Genomic DNA, 22,207 nt, shown 5'->3' on the forward strand with positions numbered 1-22,207 from the left:
CACTCCAGTATTCTTGCCTGGGGAATCCCAGGGACAGAGGAGCCTGGTAGGCTGCTATCTATGCGGTAGCACAGAGTTGGACACATCTGAAGTGACTTAGCAGCAGCAGGGAACTAAGATCCTATACGCCATGGAGCAACTGAGCTAATGCATCACAATTTGAGAGTCCTTGTGCCACACACACACAAAAAAAGATACTATGTGCCCCAAGACCCCATGCAGCCAAATAAATAAATAAAAATTAATATTAAAAACTATTACTGAGCAGGTCTTTGCATCCAGCAGGTGCCAGATGCATCATTAGGTCAGGAGAGAGTGAGCTACAAGAATACACACAGACCTGGGTTCCAAGCATGGCCTTTGTTGGCCTAGGCCTTTGACTTTGCGGCATCTGCTTAACTTTTATGAACTGCAGTTTCCTCACCTGCGAAACGGGGATGCTATTTTCCTTGTGGTATTCTTACAGCGTAAGTGTCAAGTGAGGACATCTCATACTGGTCTGGCAGCCGACCTAGAGCCTGCAGAGTGTGGTCAGCCACGCCAGCCCCATCTGGACACCTCCGAGTCCCTCTCTGACAGGTTACGCATTTACATGCTCAGGCCGGCTTCTAGGTGGGTTTTCTCCTCTGCCTGCACAGACTGACTCACGTGGTGGGGTAAGAAACTTGCATCAACATTTAATCATGAAAGCAAAAAGTTTATTCATGTTTGAAACTACATATAACTACCACGAGGAAGACTTTTTCAATCCAGGGTGTAATCCAGTTAGAAAGGAACACGAAACGTTTTTAATACATTAGAATCACCGCCACAAATTATTTTCATGACTCAATCAGTTTCAGAATCGCATACAATACAAAAAGAGAGAAAGGAGAGGGGGCCCTATTACACAGGGTGAAATATACAGTACTGAATACTGAAATCTGAATGCATCACAATTAGTCATCGCTTTTTTTTTTCTTTTTCTTTTTTGCATGGATTAGTAACAAGATGAAGAACATTCAAAATGCTTCTCAGTATTTACAACAGTTTTACTGATCCTGTGTTAATTTAAGACCCAATGTTTCCACTCTCAGTTTTTTAAAAGTTGCGAATGCAACCCTGATTTTTCTTTTAAAAGATTACAATGTACATTACATTTTATGAAGAGAAACAAAGAGTTAATTACAAGATGCAAAAAGATAAGAAAGAGACAAACTACAGCGTGAGTATTGTTCAGAGGTAGTAAGTGAGCACTCTAAGCTACAGAACATGTTGAAATTCTATTGGTTCGTATGAGTTCGCATGAGGTAATAAAGCTGTGTTTTGATTGGTGAGATGTATAAATACTCTTTTGCTACACTATATACAACACTCCAGAGAGCAGGGCCTTTGTGTGGATGCCCAGAGGACGTAGCAAACCTTGACAAGTCTGTGCAGCACCCAGCGCACACCGTAAAACCCCCAGACGGATCTCGTGGTCACCTGTATCAGCAGCAAGGATCTTCATCTCTCAGAACAATCTGGATCCATAATGTCATTACCGAGCAGACTCTGGGCACTGGTGCTTTCAGAGAGAGAAAAGATGCTACCGGTCTCTGATCTAATTATAACATAAGAAATCGAAACACAAGTGTGACGAGGAAGATTCTTAAACACAACCATCATTAACAGTTAGCCAAACAGCTCCTTTATTCCAACTCCATTAGTGATATGAAAGAAGGACAATCCAAGTCTGCGATGGAAATATGCAAGAAGTTCAATTTAGGTGAGGTGAGTCTTTGTATCTGCTTTAACGATTGAGGTTTAGCATATATGGTACTTTTTTACCCTTAAGGCCAAGTAATTGGCAAGTGAGAAACCATTCATGTAAAATATTGATAATAAATTATGATAAAATAGCTACAGGACTGTCAACAACGTTAAACCTTGGCCTAATTGGATAAAGTGCTTTTTTAACATTGTGTGTTTTTTAAGTATAAATACAAATGATTATGATTCCTTAAAAAACAGATTTACCAAGTTCTCTAATAAGACAAGGTTTTACAGTAAAGCTGTAGATGGTGGGCTACAAAAAGCGCTTTCCTTTTCCTCCTATTGCTCTGAATGCACGGATCAAGGCATGTCAGCTCAGGGAAAAGTGTTGCCGGAGATTAGTTAGAGGTATCGGAGTGCACACTTCCTGGGCCTTCAGTAGGAGAAGTCACAGAAGATGGAGTTGTTGCGTCCTGCCAGCCTCCATTAGCCTGAAAGGAGAAGCACAGTTCATCGGTGCACGTCTCCATATTAATTCTACTCCCCGACTGAAAATACCCTGATGACAACATGAGAGCAAAGACGCATTAGCAAAACGTATTTTCTAAACCCACTTTGGCAGGAGTTTGAAGCATGTGTTAAAGTGGGATTAAATGCATGTAAAACAAATCCATCCTACCAAGTAAAGACTTGGCAATAAGTCAGCACGCTGAAGGAGGGCTTCAGCTGGTCTGGAGCTGGCACCTCGCTCGGTCTTTGATTTGCTGGTAAAAATCAAGTGACTCAAAAAAAAAAAAAAAAATCTTGTAAGAAGGGAGCGGTGGAGAAGCTCAATGCAATGCTTTGGCAAGACCTTGAGCTCCACAAAGTACAAACCTCAACCCAGCTTAATCCTCGTTTCCATAGAGAAGAAGTTCCCCCCGACCTTTTTCTAAACATGCCTGACAGCCAGATCGTATAACCCTTGGAAAATGAAGGCCAGAAATTCCTTCCAAATAGGATCGTGTAGAATGAAAATGCATGAACTGTGGAGGCGCACACACTATTCGAATCCGGATTCCAATTATCTGTAAGTGGGGCTCCTACTCGGGCTGTCGCGAGCACTCCTCACAGGCCGCCAGCCCTTCCTGCCTCAGACCTGCACCGGCAGTAACAGTGCTCAGAAACAAATTTGCCTTATGTCTCGGCCTATAGAGGCAATTGCTGAAATCAATGTCTGATCAGATTTCTGCTGTGGCAGACAGCTTGTCGCTACATATTTTTATGTCAGTCAAGAAGAGGGAGGTGCTGGACTGGTGAGCTGGGGAACACTGAGTGGAAGTGACGGGGCGGGCCTTTCTGGAGAGACGGCGAGGGGAGCTGGCTGGCACCCAGAGCCTGCGGCACTGGCCGGCCTCCTGCCACACGGCCCCCAGACCCGGAGCCCCAGTACCAGTGGGGGTGTGGGGCGGGGGGGCCTCCTCCTGCCTCCCGCACATCCACCTGCCTCGCTCACATCCACCTGCAACTTGTTTCGCGAGTCCACCTAAAATATCTTCTTTTTAGGCCCGTGCCGCCAGGCTAACTAGGAACTCTGTCTAGACGCCTCACCCAGCCCTGGGCTGGGGATTTCTCCTCCTCCCAACACGTTGTTCATAGGGAACCCCTAAGTCTTCAGATTAAATGCAGGGTCCTGCATAAAAAGCACCTTTCCTCCCCGTAGTTCCACAGAGAAATGGCGAGGAGAGGGTAGAGAGAGGAACCAAACTACCTCACAGAGCTGACCAGAGTCGAAGGGAAAAGGGTCTTCCAGGCTGGAGGTGCATTCAATCCAGGTTAGGAAGATAAATAAATAAAGCTATGGCGGTCTATCTTCAAAGGCTCAGCTGTGTAGGCTGGATGCTGACAAGCACATGTGTGTGTGTGTGTGTGTGTGTGTGTGTGGACGCAAAGAAATCCTCTTTTCTATCTCAAAGGTAAGCTGCTCTCACCCCTCAGGTGTGAAATCTACTTAGAAAAAGAAAAACTCTTACACAGATACAAGTCTAAAGATATTCCATCTGAAGTAAACATCATTCCTCTTTTATCCAAATTTATAAACAACAAATGTACAATATTTTTACCCAGCGTGGCAGCTGGAGGAGAGGTTGTCAGCAAGCATTCTTTTTTTCAAAATAAATTAATCCTTACTCTGGTGGTTTGAGATTATGCACTGTATTATACAACAGCGCCTTATCAAGCCTCATCAGCGAAGATGGAATTCATGTCTGTAAAATGCTGCAGGCAATCACAGTTTCATATTTTATCATGTTGATAAGGATATCGCACATTCTCTGAAGCATTTCAAAACACTTAAATGAAAAAGGAGAAATGCAACTAAAAGGCTTTTTATATGGTTTGTTGTGGGTTATTATGAGTTATTTATAAACCCAAAAAGAAAGATTTGACATTTCCAATGTAAAAGATTTGAGTATTTAATGGTCCTTTTTTCCTTTTACAATTGAACATCCTCAATCACTTTTTAAATCATTAATATTTACTCTCAGAGCAAGCTAGGCCCTAAAAGGAGAGAATTTTATCTATTTTCTTTCTGACTCTATGTGTTGGGCAGTTCATTTCCTCCCTAGTCTGAAATCCTAGATTCTGTCTACTTCTCTACCCTGGAGACCCAGTCCCCCATCTCATACTCCCATCGACTGCCTTTCAGGTGCTTTGTTTGCTATTTTCCATCCATGTCAGGGTCGGAGGGGAAAGTAAAGTTTTGGTCAATTGGTTATAAAAGTTTAAATTATTCCCTCCATAAGTGATAACTGAAAGGCCATTAAAAAGGCTGAGCATGTTCCCCAAGGACACTGACAATGTAGCAAGTTGCTCTTAAGAACAGGAGTCTTTGTTTAGCTTGGTGTGTCAATCTGTTTGGGGCCCTCATCCCCTTCACCTGAGCTATGTTTGGGAATTTTTCCTACTGCTCGAGTCTATGATAAATGTTTTCACCATCTCCCTGGAACACACCACGGCCGGTAGAAGATGGCATCTTAATGGGCTAATGCTTAAGTCTCTGTTGATGACAGAAGGCCAGCCACCCTGGGCCTCTGTGAGGACTTCTAATGGTATGAAGGTGACATCAGTGTTTAGGTTCATAAAAGTACAGTAAAGCTGCCGCCTTCCTCCACTTGCCAGAAAGATGAGAAGCCAAGTCAAATGGCCATTAATTTATTTGTCACTGTTTACCTGACACTGTTCCTACAGCCCTTCACATCTGGCTCCCCAGAGTACTCACATTAATGCTCCCCAGGGTACTCACATTTAAATTATGTGGACTGTACAGTGAGTTTCCTCCAAGGCCGTCACTGTAGCCTCCCGTCTGATTGATAACATGACGGAGGGTATCCACCTAGAAGTGAGACAAAACAAAATTCATCATCCCCAAACTATTAAAACATCATCACTTACAAAAGGAAACAATTTGAATTATGTGTGCCATGAGGGTTTAGCATCTTGAATGAGAGACAAATTTATCAATCAAATGTGACTGGCAGAATTTCAACAATTCTTTGCATATTTAAACTCATACATCTGTTTTTCATGCCAGCTAAACAATAACAGCTTCATGGCAATGCAAACTTTTCATCTATACCAACCAAATGTGTGTGGCTGTGGGTAAAAACTACTTATATATACTGGCTCTCTCTCTCTCTCTCTCACATACACACCCCTGAAATATGCATAAAAACAAGTAGTTGCTTTCCATTAAGAGGATTAGAAAAACAGCTGAACCTGGAATATACTTTAAGAACTCAGGTTTCTGTATTCTGACTTAAAAAAAATACAGAAATGAAACAGTAATATGTTTTAGAACCATACACACACTGGCACACATGGTTTTTCTATTTTGTTACAGAAGTTAGATGCACCCAACCCCTCTCCATGAGCTCAAGCCAGAGCCGAATGCATTCACAAAGTGTATCAAGTTTAAATCATTCAAAGTCACTGTTCACTTGACTTCTCATTCAATTAAATGGTGGGGCAGATGGGTCACATCTGGAAGCACCCAGCACAGGCTCTGCACGATGTGCAGACCACTTCCGTGGGGCGAGAGGAACGAGTTTTGAGCCCAAACCCTACCCTGCTAGAAAGGCCCCAGCTGGGGCATTTCTCCTACCTGTGATTGCACATTGGCTCCGACTTGGGACCCTTGGTAAGAATCCCCATTCAGACTCTGCATGTTCATGAACATGTCCCCAGAATTTGGGAGGTTAAAAGAACCAGAAGAACCTGGAAAGGAAAGAGTTAAGTAGCTGAATAACAGAGAGCTACACACATAATCCTCAAAGACCCAGAGGCAGGGAAAGGAGAAGAGGTAAAGAAGGGAAAGGTTGTGTACAACATAAAGCATTTCTAGATCTAAGAGGATGGAGAATAACTGCAAGTAGTGAATTTTGCAGCTAGAAAAGTCTTAGTGATGGGGAAACCCAACTATGAAACAAAGGAAGAATCAAAACAGAGAAACACCCAGCAGCTGGCTTGGAACCATCCCCTTGTTTTCATTTATCTCCAGGACTTGTCATTAAGCGAGCTCTTCACCATCATTAGCTGTCATGGTGGACAATTACCCAAAGAAGAAACATTTTTCTGAAGCTTAAAAAAAAAAATTCCTCCAGACTTTTTATTATGTATCTTTATTTTTAAAAGGTATTTATTATTTACTTGGCCATGCCAAGCAGCATGTGGGATCTTAGTTCCCCAACCAGGGATTGACCCATGCCCCTTGGAGTGGAAGGGCACAGTCTTAACCACTAGCCCTCCAGAAAGTCCCTGAAGCTCTTTCTTAGCCATCTACTCTGGCTAACTTTCATCAGTTTCCATGTTCCATTAAAAAGAACCTGGGAAGAGGGGGGATGGAGGGAAAAAGAAGACATCAACACAAACAAAAAACCCTCCCTTTCTGAAATTTTAAAGACTATATTTAAATTATCTCCTTAGAAAAGCCCCTTGAATTGCTTCTCAAGCCCATCTGTTTGGGCTAGCTGCACGTCTTTCGTTGCTACTCAAGTTCCCTGTAATTTTAACATTTCCAATTCCATGAAAAATGCCACAAAAAATTTGGCCAAAATGTATTGTATAAGGAGCCAAGATACTGCATCCATGTACTAACTACCATATCTCTCACAGCTAACCACGTCCTGATCAGCTAACCACGTGCTGAGCCTACCAAGCTAGCAGAGGTGCTGAGGAGATATAAGGACCGCAGACTCGAGTCTGCAGCCACATCAGGGAGAAAGCACTGTGGTACTAACCCCAGCATTCCAGCCTCATTACTCACAGCAACAGGTCAATTTCCCGCTTTTGCTATTTCACTCGTTCTTTGACAGACCACTATGGATTTTAAAAATGACACCACTATGGATTTTAAAATGACACATGGAACAATATAGCTAAAATAATCATTAGGGATAGCACTGGGCCTCGTTGCTGAATTAAAAACCACTTCTAAGTGTGAAAGTTCCAGGTTCTATTGGTAGTGAGGGGCACACACTATGAACAGTGGGTTTACAGGCCCTCTGGTCATCCACTCATTCAATGATTCCAGGAAGAAGCCTGCATTTTAATAGAAATCTTTATGAATCCACTGTATCCTCAGTATGGCTCTTGTGTGCTGGCCTGTGAGGTGGGGCTGTGTGGCCTCAGGCTTTCTGAGCCGAGGAGGGAGTGAGCACCCATACGCACCAGAATTCGGCGTGGTGGGAGAGTTGGTCTGGTTGTTCTGCACGGCTGCGGCCACTGCGTGCGCGGCTGTCACGGCTGTCTTTGCGGCATAGAGGTTGGCTTCTTCCTGAAACTTGCCAATATTCTTCTTGTACCTGATTCGTTTGTTGCCAAACCAGTTGGATACCTATAAATCACAGGGACGTGAATAAGGGGAAGCGAGGGTCAAAGGAGGAAACAAACAAAAATCAAATTTCCGCTACTAACTGTGGGACCCCCGGGGGAGACCTTGGGAGACACTTGATTCTAGCCTGTGATCACATCTCGGGGATAAAGAAGAATGGTGCTGAGGCTCACTCACTCTTTTGGCAAACCTCTCAACACTCTTGGAATAAGACCATTTCTTGGAGTTACTAAAATGGCTGGAAGTGTTGTTCATCAAAAATATTCAGTTGGTATATACCAATTCATATATAAATGATTAGTCCTCCCCCCATCCCCAAAGGAGCTGAAAAACGAAAGGAAACGTTTGTTAAGTTAGGTAAATAATAAGAAACACTTGTGAAAGAATGACTTGTTCTTTTGGGGTCTGGAATAATTTTGGCAGCTGTACAGTAGAATCATGCTGAAAAGAGTAACATCAATTAATAATGGATGAAAAACCCCTTTGTCTCCCGCCTTAGAAGATACTGTACGTCTGCCAAGATGGCTGCTCAAGTTCTGCCAGTTAACATGTGAGAAGGTCACAACATGAAAACTCAAGCAACTCAATAAGGTCAAATGCAAATACAGAATCAGCAGCTGATTTCATCAGGTGGAATATATTTATTTCTTTTGCAAACTACTTATGATGTCAACCAGCACAAATGGAAGAGATTTCTTAGGAGGATCTTGGCAACAGGCAGATTTCATCACATTTCACTGACAACAAAACTTCAGCCCAAGATGCACTGCTTCTAGTTACATTGAGTGTTCAGGCACCTGGGAGCTGAGCTATATAAAGAAGCAGCTAAAACCCACACAGCAATGTATGAATAGGTACCCACTTTGCTATGTAAAAGGCTCTGACCTCTCTCTTGTTAAAGTAACAGTTTAAAAATACTTTTTAATAATTTCTTAATCATCTTTCAAAGGAGCATGCTGCAGTGGTATCAGACGGCGTGGGTCACAGTTTCATCCTGAATAGCTATTTAGGGACCCTGAGAAAAGGATAAGGAGTGAGTGATATGAACCCTCCAACCCAATTTCTACCAGTGGGCACGCTAGTTAACCATCTCTGCCAAGCCTTTAATTGCTTTGGAAATAGATCTCTCATTCTTCAAGCCATGGTGCTCATCCTTCCAGGGAAAGCTAGAGAGCCCTGGCAAGGGAGCCACACGAGGAAGACAATGTTGGCCTGCTGCTGCCCACATGCAGTCCCATCCTGGGGGGTCACTGTGAGCACATATGCACGTGTACACACGCCAGCACATTCGCTGAAGGCCTGTGCAGTTACCATGAGTACAGGTTCAGACAGAAACAAGCCAAAACTCGTCAGGAAGCAAATATGCTGCAGATCAGGCCTTCCTCGCCATTTCTGTTCCACTGTCGTCTCCCTCACCCGCAAGGAAGGATTACGTGTCCCTTCTTTCCTTCAATTCAAACAGTGGTGGAAATAGTAACTATTCAACAAGCATCTCCTTTGCACCAAGCATTACACATGGCCTTTTGCACACATTTTCTCAAGTAGCATCTTAACAATCTCAAGGGCTAGGTGGTTGATTGTCATCACACAGGCCTCACACCTGTTCCAAATCTAATGACCTTCTCTCTCAACTTGTTTTACCACTCAGCAGCATCTGACACTTGTAATTATCACCTGTGACATTATGCTTCTGCTTCTCCTTCCCTGACACACTATGGTGTGTGTGTGTGTGTGTGTGTGTGTGTGCACGCGCGCACATACACACTTTCTACAAGACTCAAGCTCTTAGCTCTCTTCTTTCTCCTTAAGCAATCTTATCTCTATTAACAATTTCAACTATGGTCTCTGTGAACCAGACTTCCACCTCTATCCCTAACTTCTATGAAGAATTTCAGTTGATTTTTAAGACATTTTCCTATAAATGTTCTGCCACAAGCTGCAGCTCAACAGATCTCAAATGGAACTTGGGTGTTCTTCAGACCTGCGCCTCCTTCTCTATTTTCTGTTTGTGTCGTGGCATCCTCACCACCAGCGACGTGGTACTCACTTCAAATCTGACTCCACTGTAGGCAGCTCCAATGGTTACACAGTTCTTTACTCAGAACTAAGATCTGGTTCCCTTCCAATTCCATGTACAGGCCTTAGTTCCAGTATCTAGGCTGTCACAATATTAGGCTCTCAAACAGACCTGAGGGGCCCAACTCCACTCTGCCTTCTTTCAGCCCATATGCTTGGGGCAGGTACTTGGGACAATAGTGTAGGGCGTGCTACTGGGTGGCAGTTAGGTGGGTACACAGGTGATGATGGTCTGGGCCAGGCGGAACAGGAGCTATGGAAAGGGCAGAGGTCATGGAAGACAAATAGGCAGGATTTGGCCACTGACTCACAGTGGAGGCCAGGGGAGAGGGAGAGGGCCGACGTGATGCTAACCTGGAGCCCAGGCCTCCAGGAGGATGGACGCAGATGCTCTGGGAGGGATTTTTGCACTAGGAGAAGGCAGCCTCAGTGACTATGAGATTCATTCCCATACCAGAATTATGTCTCTAAAAATAAAGGTTCTGAATTAAGATTGAAAATAACCCTAGTGGTATTCATTCTGGTTATGCTTGTTAAAGCAAGTTCTCATAGCCCTTACTTTCACAAGCCTACCCTACCTTTCACAAGCACGTCCTCAGCTTAGAAGGCAGACCTAGAGAGCTGTCACACAAAAACTCCCTTCAATATACAACATCACTCTAGCTTGTCTAATTAAGACTGTCAGGCCTTTGAAAGAGTTAAATATTGAATATATAGTGGAAACGGAGATATTCCTGGCTGAGAGGGAATTTGGCATTTCTTAAGCATAATTAATGAAAATTCCCGAACTCTGAATTTAGCAACAAAGGCCCATTTTAGAATTCTCTTCTTCTAAACAATTCTCTGTTGGATTCCATACTTTGTAGTTAATATTACCTTGACAATCAGAGAAGCTATAATACATTAATGAAACCTAGCCAGGAAAATCAGATTACAGCTTTATTAACAGTTTCATAATTGAGGAATCTCCATACCATTGAAGGTCTCATCTCCAGATATGTAAGAATCCTGTGTTTATGCATACCCCTGGACCAATCAAACAACAGTCATCACTAATAAAGGTTTATTTAATTCTCATAGTAAAATTTTAATATCACCAGCAGCCTGGGGAAGCTTTAGCAAGTGGATTTGCTTGACATCAGATCGTTTCTATTCTGTTAGTCCCAATACTTCTTAATCTTTAATATCAAGGCAATTAAAATTAATGGCCACTCATCCGAAGCTACTGTGGGCAGTGTTTCCTTGACATCAATTGTTTGATGGGATTACCTAGAGGTTAAACTAACAAGCAAGGTTTAATTGGAAGCAATGAAAGAAGCAGTGATCATATGTTATGTTTAACCTGCATAACCACATCTAAATGAATATCTAAAAATGTTAAACTATTTCTCAAATTAAAATATGCATGTCACATTCTGATATCACAGATTTGGGTATTGCAGCTATCAGCTATTAAGACCACACTGCTGCAACTGGGATCAGTGTAATTAATGTAGAAATCAACACCTAAATTCAGGAGTTGGTTTTCACCTTTTAAAAACAGATGGATACAATTAGTTGCAAAAGTCAGCCAGTTGGAAGCACCAAAAGCTACAGAGCACATGCAGTCCCCTCCTACACGGGGCTCACAGTGGAGTCAGGCTATACACACGTGCTCGAAGGAGAGCAGAGCTTACTCTGTCTTTGAGCTGGAATGGTCTGTACTTTGGTCCCAGAATAGAAACACGGGCAGGAAATTGGTAGAGAGAAAAGGAATATTTTGTCCCGTGCTTCTCTTTTGAGCTGCATATCCGGGATTCATAACTCTGGACTGTGCAGAAGGCAAAGGGCTGGGCAAGAATTTTAAGATCAATTAAATATGAGAATAAAAACACAAGTACTCTCCTCCTCCTACTGATGTTCATCACTACCAGCTCCCAGGCTGAATGCCTTTGGCAATCAGAGGAATGAGTAGTGAGCATTTTTCAGAGTGTTTATTTCCTGGAGCCCTTCTGCAAGGCCAAGAAGTGACTGGAAAAGCTTCTGTTCCCTCTCATTTACTATAGCCATGCATTCCCCTGACTCTATTCACCTGCAGACTGCCAACTGCCTTTAAAAATGTTTTCCTTTTAAAAAAATGTTTTATCTAAGTACAGTTGGTTTAGTGTTAATTTCTGCTGAACAGCAAAGTTATTCAGTTATACATTTGTGTGTGTACTAAGGTGCTTCAGTCGTGTCCGACTCTGCGACCCATGGACTGTAGCCCACCAGGCTCCTCTGTCCATGGGATTCTCCAGGCAAGAATACTGGCGTGGGTTGCTGTGCCCTCCTCCAGGGGATCTTCCCGACTGAGGGATCGAACTGGAGTCTCTTATGTCTACCTGCATTGGCAGGCGGGTTCTTTACCACTAGCGCCACCTGGGAAGCCATATATGTATTTGTTCATATTCATTTCTATCATGGTTTATCACAGAAATCTGAATACACTTCCCTGTACTATAGAGTAGGACCTTGTTGTTTATATATACTAGTTTGCATCTTCTAAACCCAAACTCTCAATCCTTCTCTCCCCAATCCTTCCTCCCCCTTGACAACCACAAGCCTGTTCTCTTCATCTCTGAGTATGTTTCTGTTTCTTAGATATGTTCATTTGTGTCATATTTTAGATTTCACATATAAGTGATATCATATGGTATTTGTCTTTGACTTACTTCACTTAGTATGATTATCTCTAGACCCATCCATGTTCCTGCATATGGCATTATTTCATTCTTTCTTATAGCTGAGTAATATTTCACACACACACACACCACATCTTCTTTATCCATTCATCTGTTAATGGGCATCTAGTCTGTTTCCATGTCTTAGCTATTGTAAATAGTGATGCCATAAACCTAAGGGTGCATGTATCTTTTTGAATTACAGCTTTGTCTGGGTGTATGCCTAGAAAAGGGATTGCTAGATCATATGGTAACTCTATTTTTAGTTTTTTGAGGAACCTCAATACTGTTCTCCATAGTGGCTACACCAATTTACATTCCCACCAATGGTGTAAGAGGATTCTTTTTTCCACACCTTCTCCAACATCTGTTATTTATAAGCTTTTTAATCATGGTCATTCTGAGCAGTGTGAGGTGGTACCTCTTTATAGTTTTGATTTGCATGTCTCTAATAATTAGAAACAATCAGCCTACTTTCATGTGCCTATTGGCCATCTGTATGTCTTCTTTGGAGAAATGTCTATTTAGGTCTTTTGCCCATTTTTTATTGGGTTCTTTTTTTGGTTATGAGTTGTATGAGTTGTTTGTATATTTTGGAAATTAAGCCTTTGTTGTCATGTCATACACTAAAAAGGAAACACTAGAAAGGGACTGTAAGCAAACAATCCCTTTTAAATCATACCAAAAAATATTTAGGAGTAAACCCGACAAAGGAGGTAAAAGATTTGTATGCTAAGAATCACAAACATTAATAAAAGAAACTGATGATGACTCAAAGATGGAAAGATATCCCATGCTCTTGGACTGGAAGAATTAATATGGTTAAAATGGCCAAACTACCCAAACAATCTATACATTTAATATGATTCCTATCAAATTACCCATGACATTTTTCACAGAACTAGAACAAATAATTTGAAATTTTACACGGTACAATAAAAGGCACAGAATTGCCAAAGCAATTCACAGAAAAAAGAACATAGCAGGAGACATACCCTTCTCAGACTTCAGATAATACTACAAAGCTACGGTAATCAAAATAGCATGGTACTGGCGCAAAAACAGACATACGAATCAATGAAACAGAACAGAAAGCCCAGAAATAAACCCACACACCTATGGACAATTAATCTTTGACAAAGGATGCAAGAACTCATAATGGGGAGAAGACAGTCTCTTCAGCAAATGTTGTTGGGAAAGTTGGACAGCCACATGTAAATCAATGAAATCAGAACACATCCTTACATCAGACACAAAAAGAAACTCAAAATGGCTTGAAAATTTAAATATAAGACATGATACCATCAGAATCCTAGAAGAGAACATAGGCAAAACATTCTCTGGCATAAACTGTACCAATATTTTCTTAGGTCAGTCTCCTAGGGCAACATAAAGAAAAGCAAAAAATAAACAAATGGGATTTAATCAAACTTATAAGCTTTTGTACAGCAAAGGAAACCATAAATAAAAAGATAACCTATGAACTGGAAAAAATTAAAATGTTTTTAAATGTGGAATCTAAAAAGACAAACTCAGAGAAACAGAGTAGAGTGGAAGTTACCAGGGATTGATTATAGCTAATAATACTGTATCACATACTTGAATGCTGCTGAGAGTATATCTTAAGTGTTCTCACCAGGAAAAACAAATGGAACTATGTCATGGGATGGAGGTGGTGTAGCTAACAGTGTCCAGTAATTATTTTGCAATTTTTAAATATTGTATCAACCCACTGCACACCTTGAACAGTGTTATGTTTCAGTTATACCTCAATAAAGCTGGGGAGAAGAGTAAAAATGCTGTCCAAATATAGTAACTAAATTCAACTTTTGTATCACTTTTTTAGTTTTTTCAAAAATAAACCTAGTGCCTTCTACTCACTTAGAATCTTTAACTCTGAGGTAGATACATCGGATGTGGGGAGTATCACATGTTGGATAAATACTTGGGACTGGTCTGGTTTCAGATCCACACTGTTATTTACTATGAGTGGCCCTGGACAGATTATTTTATTATTCCTCTCATATACAATGAGAACAATAATAAGAAGTGTAATATATTTCTCATAGAAATGTTAGATACATTAATGATCTGGGCCCATAGTGATTCGGTTCAGTTCAGTTCAGTTGCTCAGTCATGTCCGACTCCTTGTGACACCATGAATTGCAGCACGCCAGGCCTCCCTGTCCATCACCAACTCCCAGAGTTCACTCAGACTCATATCCATTGAGTCAGTGATGCCATCCAGCCGTCTCATCCTCTGTCATCCCCTTTTCCTCCTGCCCCCAATCCCTCCCAGCATCTGAGTCTTTTCCAATGAGTCAACTCCTCGCATGAGGTGGCCAAAGTACTGGAGTTTCAGCTTCAGCATCATTCCTTCCAGAGAACACCCAGGACTGATCTCCTTTACAATGGACTGGTTGGATCTCCTTGCAGCCCAAGGGACTCTCAAGAGTCTTCTCCAACACCACAGTTCAAAAGCATCAATTCTTCGGCGCCCAGCTTTCTTCACAGTCCAATTCTCACATCCATACATGACTACTGGAAAAACCATAGTCTTGGCTAGACGGACCTTAGTTGGTCCGTCTACTATTAATTATCACTGTCACCCATGTTTTATCAATGAAGAATCAAGAGATGCAGACTATACACAAATGGCCCTAAATCATAGTGAAGTATGACAAATCCAGATTTCAACCCCATAACTCCCCATCAATCCCCCCCCTTTTTTTAATAATTAACTGAGGTGTATTTATTGAATATGTGTTACAGTTAGTGCTGTACTAGGTGCCATAGGGAGACAAAAAAATAAACAGGAACTTCTACTTGCCTAGAACTTACAATCTGGTCATAAAAACAATGCTACATATTCAAATAATTAACAAACATTGCATGATGGTGATGATAACACACTAAACTGCAGAGAACAGACTCTAAGTGCACAAGGAATCTGGAGGAAGATAAGCCCCAGCAGGTCTGGGAAATCAAAGGAGAATTCAAAGGTAAGGTGAAATTTGAACTGGACTTCAGCTTCAATTCAATTCAATAGTATTTCTACTGAGACTCCATATTTCAGAGGTACAAATCTCTAGAAGCCCTGTTCAAACAAAGAAGCCAAAAACATAAGCTGCCTCCATCTACCTGGACCTCTCCAAGATCTCAGAGACTTTTTCTATTTTCTAACTTGACTCCCCTTTCCCTTAATTTCTTAACTTCTCTTTTATAATGAAAGGGGAGACAGACACCATTCTAAAGGAAAAGAGGAAAGGGGAATCAAGGAGTGGTTCTGCAAGGAGTGCTTCTGGAAGAAGTTAGGTCTAACAAGTGAGGAACACTTTCATTGTGGAGAACAAGGGAGCCGAGAGAGAGGGAGAAGCCATGGGTACCAGGGTGAAGCACCTGATGAACCAGCAGCCTCTGGCTAAGAAACAGGAGAGGGGAGAGTGCTCCAGGCCAGGGAAAGCCTGAAGAGGAGCTCTGCTGGCGCTCTCACCCACACCACCCCAGGGCTAAGTGGGAGGGAGACTGCGACTGCTAGGAACAGTTCCTGTGAGACCACCTGAAGCCAGGTGAGGCAGCCTTTTGTCTAGGCGCCTGTCCCATATATTAGTAGTCTGCACACCTTTTGCTGGAATACTGCCTTAAAAAAAAATCAGGTACTTGCTCATACATTTTTTTCTCCTTTGTACATTTTTTAAGTTGGCATCTACAATTTTTCATTATGAGCTTACAGTTATAAACAATGTTATTTTAGTATGCCATAAATGTTGACATTTTAAAATAAAACTGTAACACTGTTCTTTAAAATGCATCCAACCAAATATAAATAGCAAATTGATACCCACTATCCATTTTAAAAACATATAAACTTGTTTTTCTTTAATAGTCAAAATTTTTGTGTTCTCTTTTGTTTTTGGAACTGTATTTCCATTTCATTTCCCTCCCATATTATACTAATGCAATATACTTTATGTTTTACAAGTGATATATGGAAATTGAAAATTTTAAACTCTTTTTTATTTCCTGTAATTATAAGGCTCTACATGCTTAACATGTTCTAGATTAAGCTATCAGTACAGTGAGTCTAAAATTGATCAAAGCAATACAAATACTTATTTTGATAAATAATACTTACTTTTACCATCAAAAGTAAGGTTTTATCACACATTCATTTATTTTTTTAATAGCTGAAAAAAAAAAACACTTTATTGTTAAAAGTTCTATCTTTTATCAGCATTGAAATTCCCCCTTATGAAGTCAGAATTCTTCAGAGGGGAGCACTGGTTTAATTCTGATTCACTAACTTATTTGTAAACCACTGAATACTTCGAACACATTTTTCAATTCAGAATTAACACATGTATTTCTTAAGCAGAAGGGTGCTGGGTTGTAAAGTGCTGACTGAAGGAGGTTTAGTTATCACCAATATTTCACATAATCCTTTTTTGAGCACCAGAAAGGGTCTCACACTTTGGGGCAATGAGTGGGAGTACCTATTTCATAAAGTGGGAAAAGAACAGGTGGAAAGGGGAAGAGGAAAAAGGACAACCACATGAACTTCTACCCCAGCAGCTTTCAGAGGCAAGTGGGTTTTAGGAAGGAGTATGTATATATCCTAGAAAAGGCAATAGCACCCCACTCCAGTACTCTTGCCTGGAAAATCACATGGACAGAGGAGCCTGGTGGGCTACAGTCCATGGGGTCGCTAAGAGTCGGACATGACTGAGCGACTTCACTTTCACGTTTCACTTTCATGCATTGGAGAAGGAAATGGCAACCCACTCCATTGTTCTTGCCTGGAGAATCCCAGGGATGGGGGAGCCTGGTGGGTTCTATGAGGTCCATCTATGGGGTCGCACAGCGTCGGACATGACTGAAGCGACTTAGCAGCAGCAGCAGTGTGTATATATACATTTATATATACATACATACACACACACATAAGGAAAGCTGACCAGTGAAACCCTTTTAAAACCATGCATGCCCTTGTACCTTCTGGAAAATCTTCACCTACTCTGTGAAGCATGTGCATCGCGTTAAGACTGCTGCCTTAAGTGAGCAGGCACACTCTGTTCGCATTAACTTCTTTTACTTAATTTATCTTAATTAGTTAGTTTATTTTTTGGCTGCACTGTGCAGTTTGCGGGATCCTAGTTCCTCAACCAGGGAGAGAACCCATATCCCCAACAGTGGAAGCCTGGAGTCCCAACCACAGGACCACCAGGAAAGCCCCATGGTTGCATTAATTTCTCTGTGTGAAGACATGTGGAAGTCCCTTGCACAGGATGCATCTAGGGAAGACCTTGAGCTGTAAAAACAAGGCTCACTCAGGCAGTCACTTCGATGTGTCACAGTGACCTTTCAGAGCTCAACAAAGAACAAATTTGTCAGCATCAGGAAATCAAAGACATTTAAAGAAATAAACAGAGCAGTAGACACACTTTACTTATCCTTTAGCATAACCTTTCTGTAAAGTAAGCCAGCAAATATGGATAGACATATGCCTGGATTCAGCATTACTTAGAATTTATCTTGAGTAAATATTTAGAGATACATATGAAAGAGATTTGTTACAGTCTTACTTAAAATAGTAAAAAGAGAGGAGAAATTAATTTATAGCATATCTGTATAATGGAACATGATCACTGATTAAAAATGTTGAAGACAAATATTTATTGACATGGGGGGACTATTCACAGTGTATTGTAAAGAGGAGGAAAGGGCTTTTTCTTCCTTCTCATAGAGGATGAGAATTTGAGGTGGGGTAAAAATACACATAGACATACATAGGTGAGTACATGCAAACATACACATACATGTATGCATACAAAAAGTACTAGGACATGCGTCTTTTATCATTTGGAATGGGTTTACAAGTAAATTCTAATTTTGTGTTTTTCTGTTTTCAAATATTCAAATTGATTTCAGATGAGTAATTGCTGGTTTTTTTTTAATTAGAAAAAAAGACTTTCAAAAAAACATGCACTTTTCAATGAAAACTATAACCAATCTTCTTTTTTTTAAAAAAAAGTCACTTAGAAGTCATTTAGTAATCCTGAAGAGTGTAACTGCCAGGCACTGTGCTGGCTCACACAGCTACAGGACTCAACAATCCCATTCCTATATTCTATCTGAAGAATGGGGTTGGCAGATCTGAGAATTCTTGAAATAATTAAAATCAGATACTTTGTAATTCTCAATCCACTAAAGTTCCCCAGATTGCTTTGCCTTTAAGAAAAACGTCATATTCAAATTTCAAAAGCTAGACTATGTCTATATAGTCACTGAAAGCCAATTTATTAATTAGCATTAATTGCACCTTACATTTCAAATTCTATCACTCCATTTATTTACCATTTTAATAACAATGTTAAATAAAAGAGAAAAATTATTACATAATGACTTAATCTTCAATAGGGAGAAGTGTAGAACTTTAGAGTTCATCCTCAGTTTGGCTTCCTTAAAGACTTAAGGGAGAGAATCAGCACTTGTTTGGAAAAGCAGCAGCTGACACCCAAACATAATTACTGAGATTAGCAAACTGAAAATTTATGAAGCACAGATCTTAGAAAAATTTGCCATTGTGTTTCCAATGTTTACTTGTGATGCGTACTTTATGTACTGTGCCTAATTAAATGCAACAGATTATGAAATGTTGAAAGGCCAAGTCGTGTATAATGGAACATGTAGTTTATTTACACTGTAAACAATTTTACCTCTAATAAATAGTTTCTCCCTAATCAATATGTTTTCATCCCCATTATGTGGTTCGATTTGAAATGAGGGATGGAAGCCAGATCCTGTTCAATTTTTAAAGTTAATGGTGTTAATAAACTAAATCTCATTCCATTCCTCTCCTTCCCAAGGGCACACGATCAGTAAAGTTTATAAAAAGACAGAAAGGCTGGACACACTGTAGATGACCACACGTGTGCATTCCCCTGAGAACCCAGAGGGCACCTGAGAGCCGCCAGACCTGCATGTGAATCCCTGCTCTGTAATTTCCTAGCTGCGTCAACTTCGTGCAGTCACATCATCTAAGTTCTCCTTTCCTGGTCTACAAGATGGGGTAACGATGCCTGCTCCCCACAGGGCTGCCTTGAACGCTAAATGAGATAATATGTTAAAAGGCACAGGATTGTGCTTGGGATGTGCTAGGCACCAGGTAAGTGTTAGCTCTTCCTGTTCTTAAAACAAACAAGCAAGAAGAGCAACAACAAAAAGCCCTCTGCAGGTCACACTTCCTCTCGTCACAAGGTCAGGTCCCCCTTTCTATGAGAGTTCTGGATTCTGAGAGAGCCTGTCTCTGCCCCCAGTACTGGCAGGGTCCTGGCAGTGGGGACTAGGGAGCAGGGAGCAGTGAGAGAAGGGAAAAGGGGCTGCTCCCTTGTACACCTGTGTGTGATAAGCCTTCTTATCACACAGGAAGGTGACATCTGACCGAGAGCTCCTGTCCACCCGACTGTGTAGCGTGGTTCCACACAAGCAACTGGCAGCTCTACCCTGGCCTCCCAGTCCCTTGCTTGCTGCTGTCCCAACACAGCCACTTGCCGGACAAGACAGCGGACCTGGAATTTGTAGGAAACCTGGGTTTGGATCCTACCTGTTTATTTTAACAGCGGCCATTTATGGATAGCTCATTTAAAACCAGTCATTTTACCAGGAATTTTACACTATTATCTTATGTAGCACCACAAAGACCCAGTTTAACTGATGTGAAAACTGCAGTCAGAGAGTTTATCTAGCTTGCCTGAGCGCCACAGCTTTTCCTGTGCTTTTCCTGCCATAACTTGTGTAATAAGACTTGCTTTTCCTTAATATTCTTCATAAAACAAAATTCTTCTTTCAATTTTTTATTTTCTATTGTATTAAGTGGTTAGGGCTACCAAAGCAGGGAATCCCATGGAGGCTTTAGAGGAACCTATTCAATTGTACACCTACCTGACACATTTTTAATTTTTTAATGAGAGAAATAATTTTTTCTCTCAAATTTTCAGCCTACTTTTTCAGTGTAAAATATTTTATTTCCTTTACGGTTAAAATGTGAGCTAGCTCAAGAATCCAGACCAATTCATTTTCTTTTTAGAAAGTAAACTCCAAACTCTGAACAACTGACTTGAAAACCAGCTTTTGGAAACACAATTCACTTCTAACGGGAGAACTGAACAACAGAAATTCTGTTTCCATAGTGTCTGAAATAATTTAAAACAGATGCACTTGTCAAGTACTGTATTTTTTTTTATTTGAGGCTGTGAAAAATTTTATTGCCATAACGTGCTGACACCCTTACAGTTTGGCTGTGCCCTTTGTACTCAGTGCATGATAGACTGGTAACTACTCGTGACATTCACAGAGAGGCGCATCTGCAGAAGTACATAAAGTGTCAGCCTCGCGGCCACAGTACATGAGGAACAGATGACACCGTTCATCTCTCTAAAACACACGCTGAGGGGTGGTTCTAAATTACCACAGACAATGTTTTCAGTTAAAGATTCCTTTAAAATTATTTCTCTCATTAAAAAATAAAAAATGTATCAGGTAGGTGTACAATTGAATAGGTTCCTCTATAGCCTCCATGGGATTCCGTGGTAACTCAGCTGGTAAAGAATCTGCCTACAATGCAGGAGAGACCCCAGTTCAATCCCTGGGCTGGGATGATCCACTGGAGAAGGGATATCCTACTTATTCCAGTATTCTTGGGCTTCTCTGGTGGCTCAGCTGGTAAAGAAAGCACCTGCAGTGTGGGAGACCTGGGTTTGATCCCTAGGTTGGGAAGATCCCCTGGAGAAGGGAATGGCTCCCCACTCCAGTATTCTGGCCTGGAGAATTCCATGGACTGTACAGTCCATGGGGTCACAATGAGTCGGACACAACTGAGCAACTCACTCTCACAGCCTCCATGGAAAGACTCTTTGACAGATTTTGGATTTTTTTTGGTTTGCTTGTTCTTTTAAAGTTTTTTTCTTTTTTAGATGTGCGCCATTTTTAAAAAGTCTTTTTGAATTTGTTACAATATTGCTTCTGTTTTTTGTTTTGATTTTTTGGCTTCAAGGCATGTGGGATCTCAGCTCCCGGACTAGGGATCGAACCTGGGCACCCTGCACTGGAAGGCAGTCTTAACCACTGGACCACCAGGGAAATCCTTCTTTGACAGACTTTTGAAGCATCAACATCAAGCTGTGAAACTGACTCCCATCAGCTGCAATGAGAGGCAGGGCCATTTCCCAAAGCAACGCATCAGCATTCCAGAATTAAAACTCAAGAGCATTTTTAAACAACAGTAGACCACATTTCTGTCCAGATAACTTTCGTGTAAATCTAATTCATTTTTTTTTTAATTTTGTTTATTTTTAATTGGTGGAAAATTTTCTTATAGTGTGTTGGTTTCTGCCATACAACAATGTGAATCAGTCATAATTATAATCTAATTTCTGTAATTGAAAACATCAAAATGTATTCCGTGTCCTATGTAAGAAATCTGATAGTCGAGCCTTTTGTTTCATGGGAACCTGTATTTATTCAAATGCCTCTCCCTACCAAATGATACACACCCCCGTTTTCTTTTTAAAAATCCAGAAGTTTCACTGAATTTGTGTAAAATATAAATACTTATCCTCAAAAGATAGCCTACCCTTTCAACATACATAATTAATTCTCATTAAAAATGAACCACATGCATTTTTAGAGTAAAGAATATACTTAGGGTAGATCTATTCAGAGACTAAGAATAGACACAACCTCACTCGACCTCCAACTCCCCACCCCATGCCCACTCTAGCTCTCATCTATGAAGCCTGTGAAAACCTAGGAGCTGAGGGCTTCTAGCAAC

The 22,207-nt window shown here is 41.0% G+C and overlaps 1 protein-coding gene across 4 annotated transcripts in view; it reads right to left on the minus strand.

Annotated features, from left to right (window-relative positions):
* Positions 1–948: 948 nt before the first annotated feature.
* PBX3 (PBX homeobox 3) overlaps positions 949–22,207 on the minus strand; it is a 225,760-nt gene continuing 204,501 nt past the window's right edge. Inside the window, exons 7-11 of one of the 4 annotated variants that reach the window (XM_068964559.1) lie at positions 19,453–19,457; positions 7,441–7,606; positions 5,876–5,988; positions 5,018–5,107; positions 949–2,225 (exon numbers count right to left, since the gene is read on the minus strand). In XM_068964559.1, the coding sequence (XP_068820660.1) occupies positions 2,133–2,225; positions 5,018–5,107; positions 5,876–5,988; positions 7,441–7,606; positions 19,453–19,457 (467 nt within the window). In that variant the 3' untranslated portion in view covers positions 949–2,132. The remainder of the gene's footprint in view (positions 2,226–5,017; positions 5,108–5,875; positions 5,989–7,440; positions 7,607–19,452; positions 19,458–22,207) is intronic. The other 3 variants (XM_068964577.1, XM_068964567.1, XM_068964586.1) reach the window with 3 other exon arrangements.

Source organism: Capricornis sumatraensis, chromosome 1 (assembly GCF_032405125.1).
Source record: "Capricornis sumatraensis isolate serow.1 chromosome 1, serow.2, whole genome shotgun sequence".
Classification (NCBI taxonomy): domain Eukaryota; kingdom Metazoa; phylum Chordata; class Mammalia; order Artiodactyla; family Bovidae; genus Capricornis; species Capricornis sumatraensis.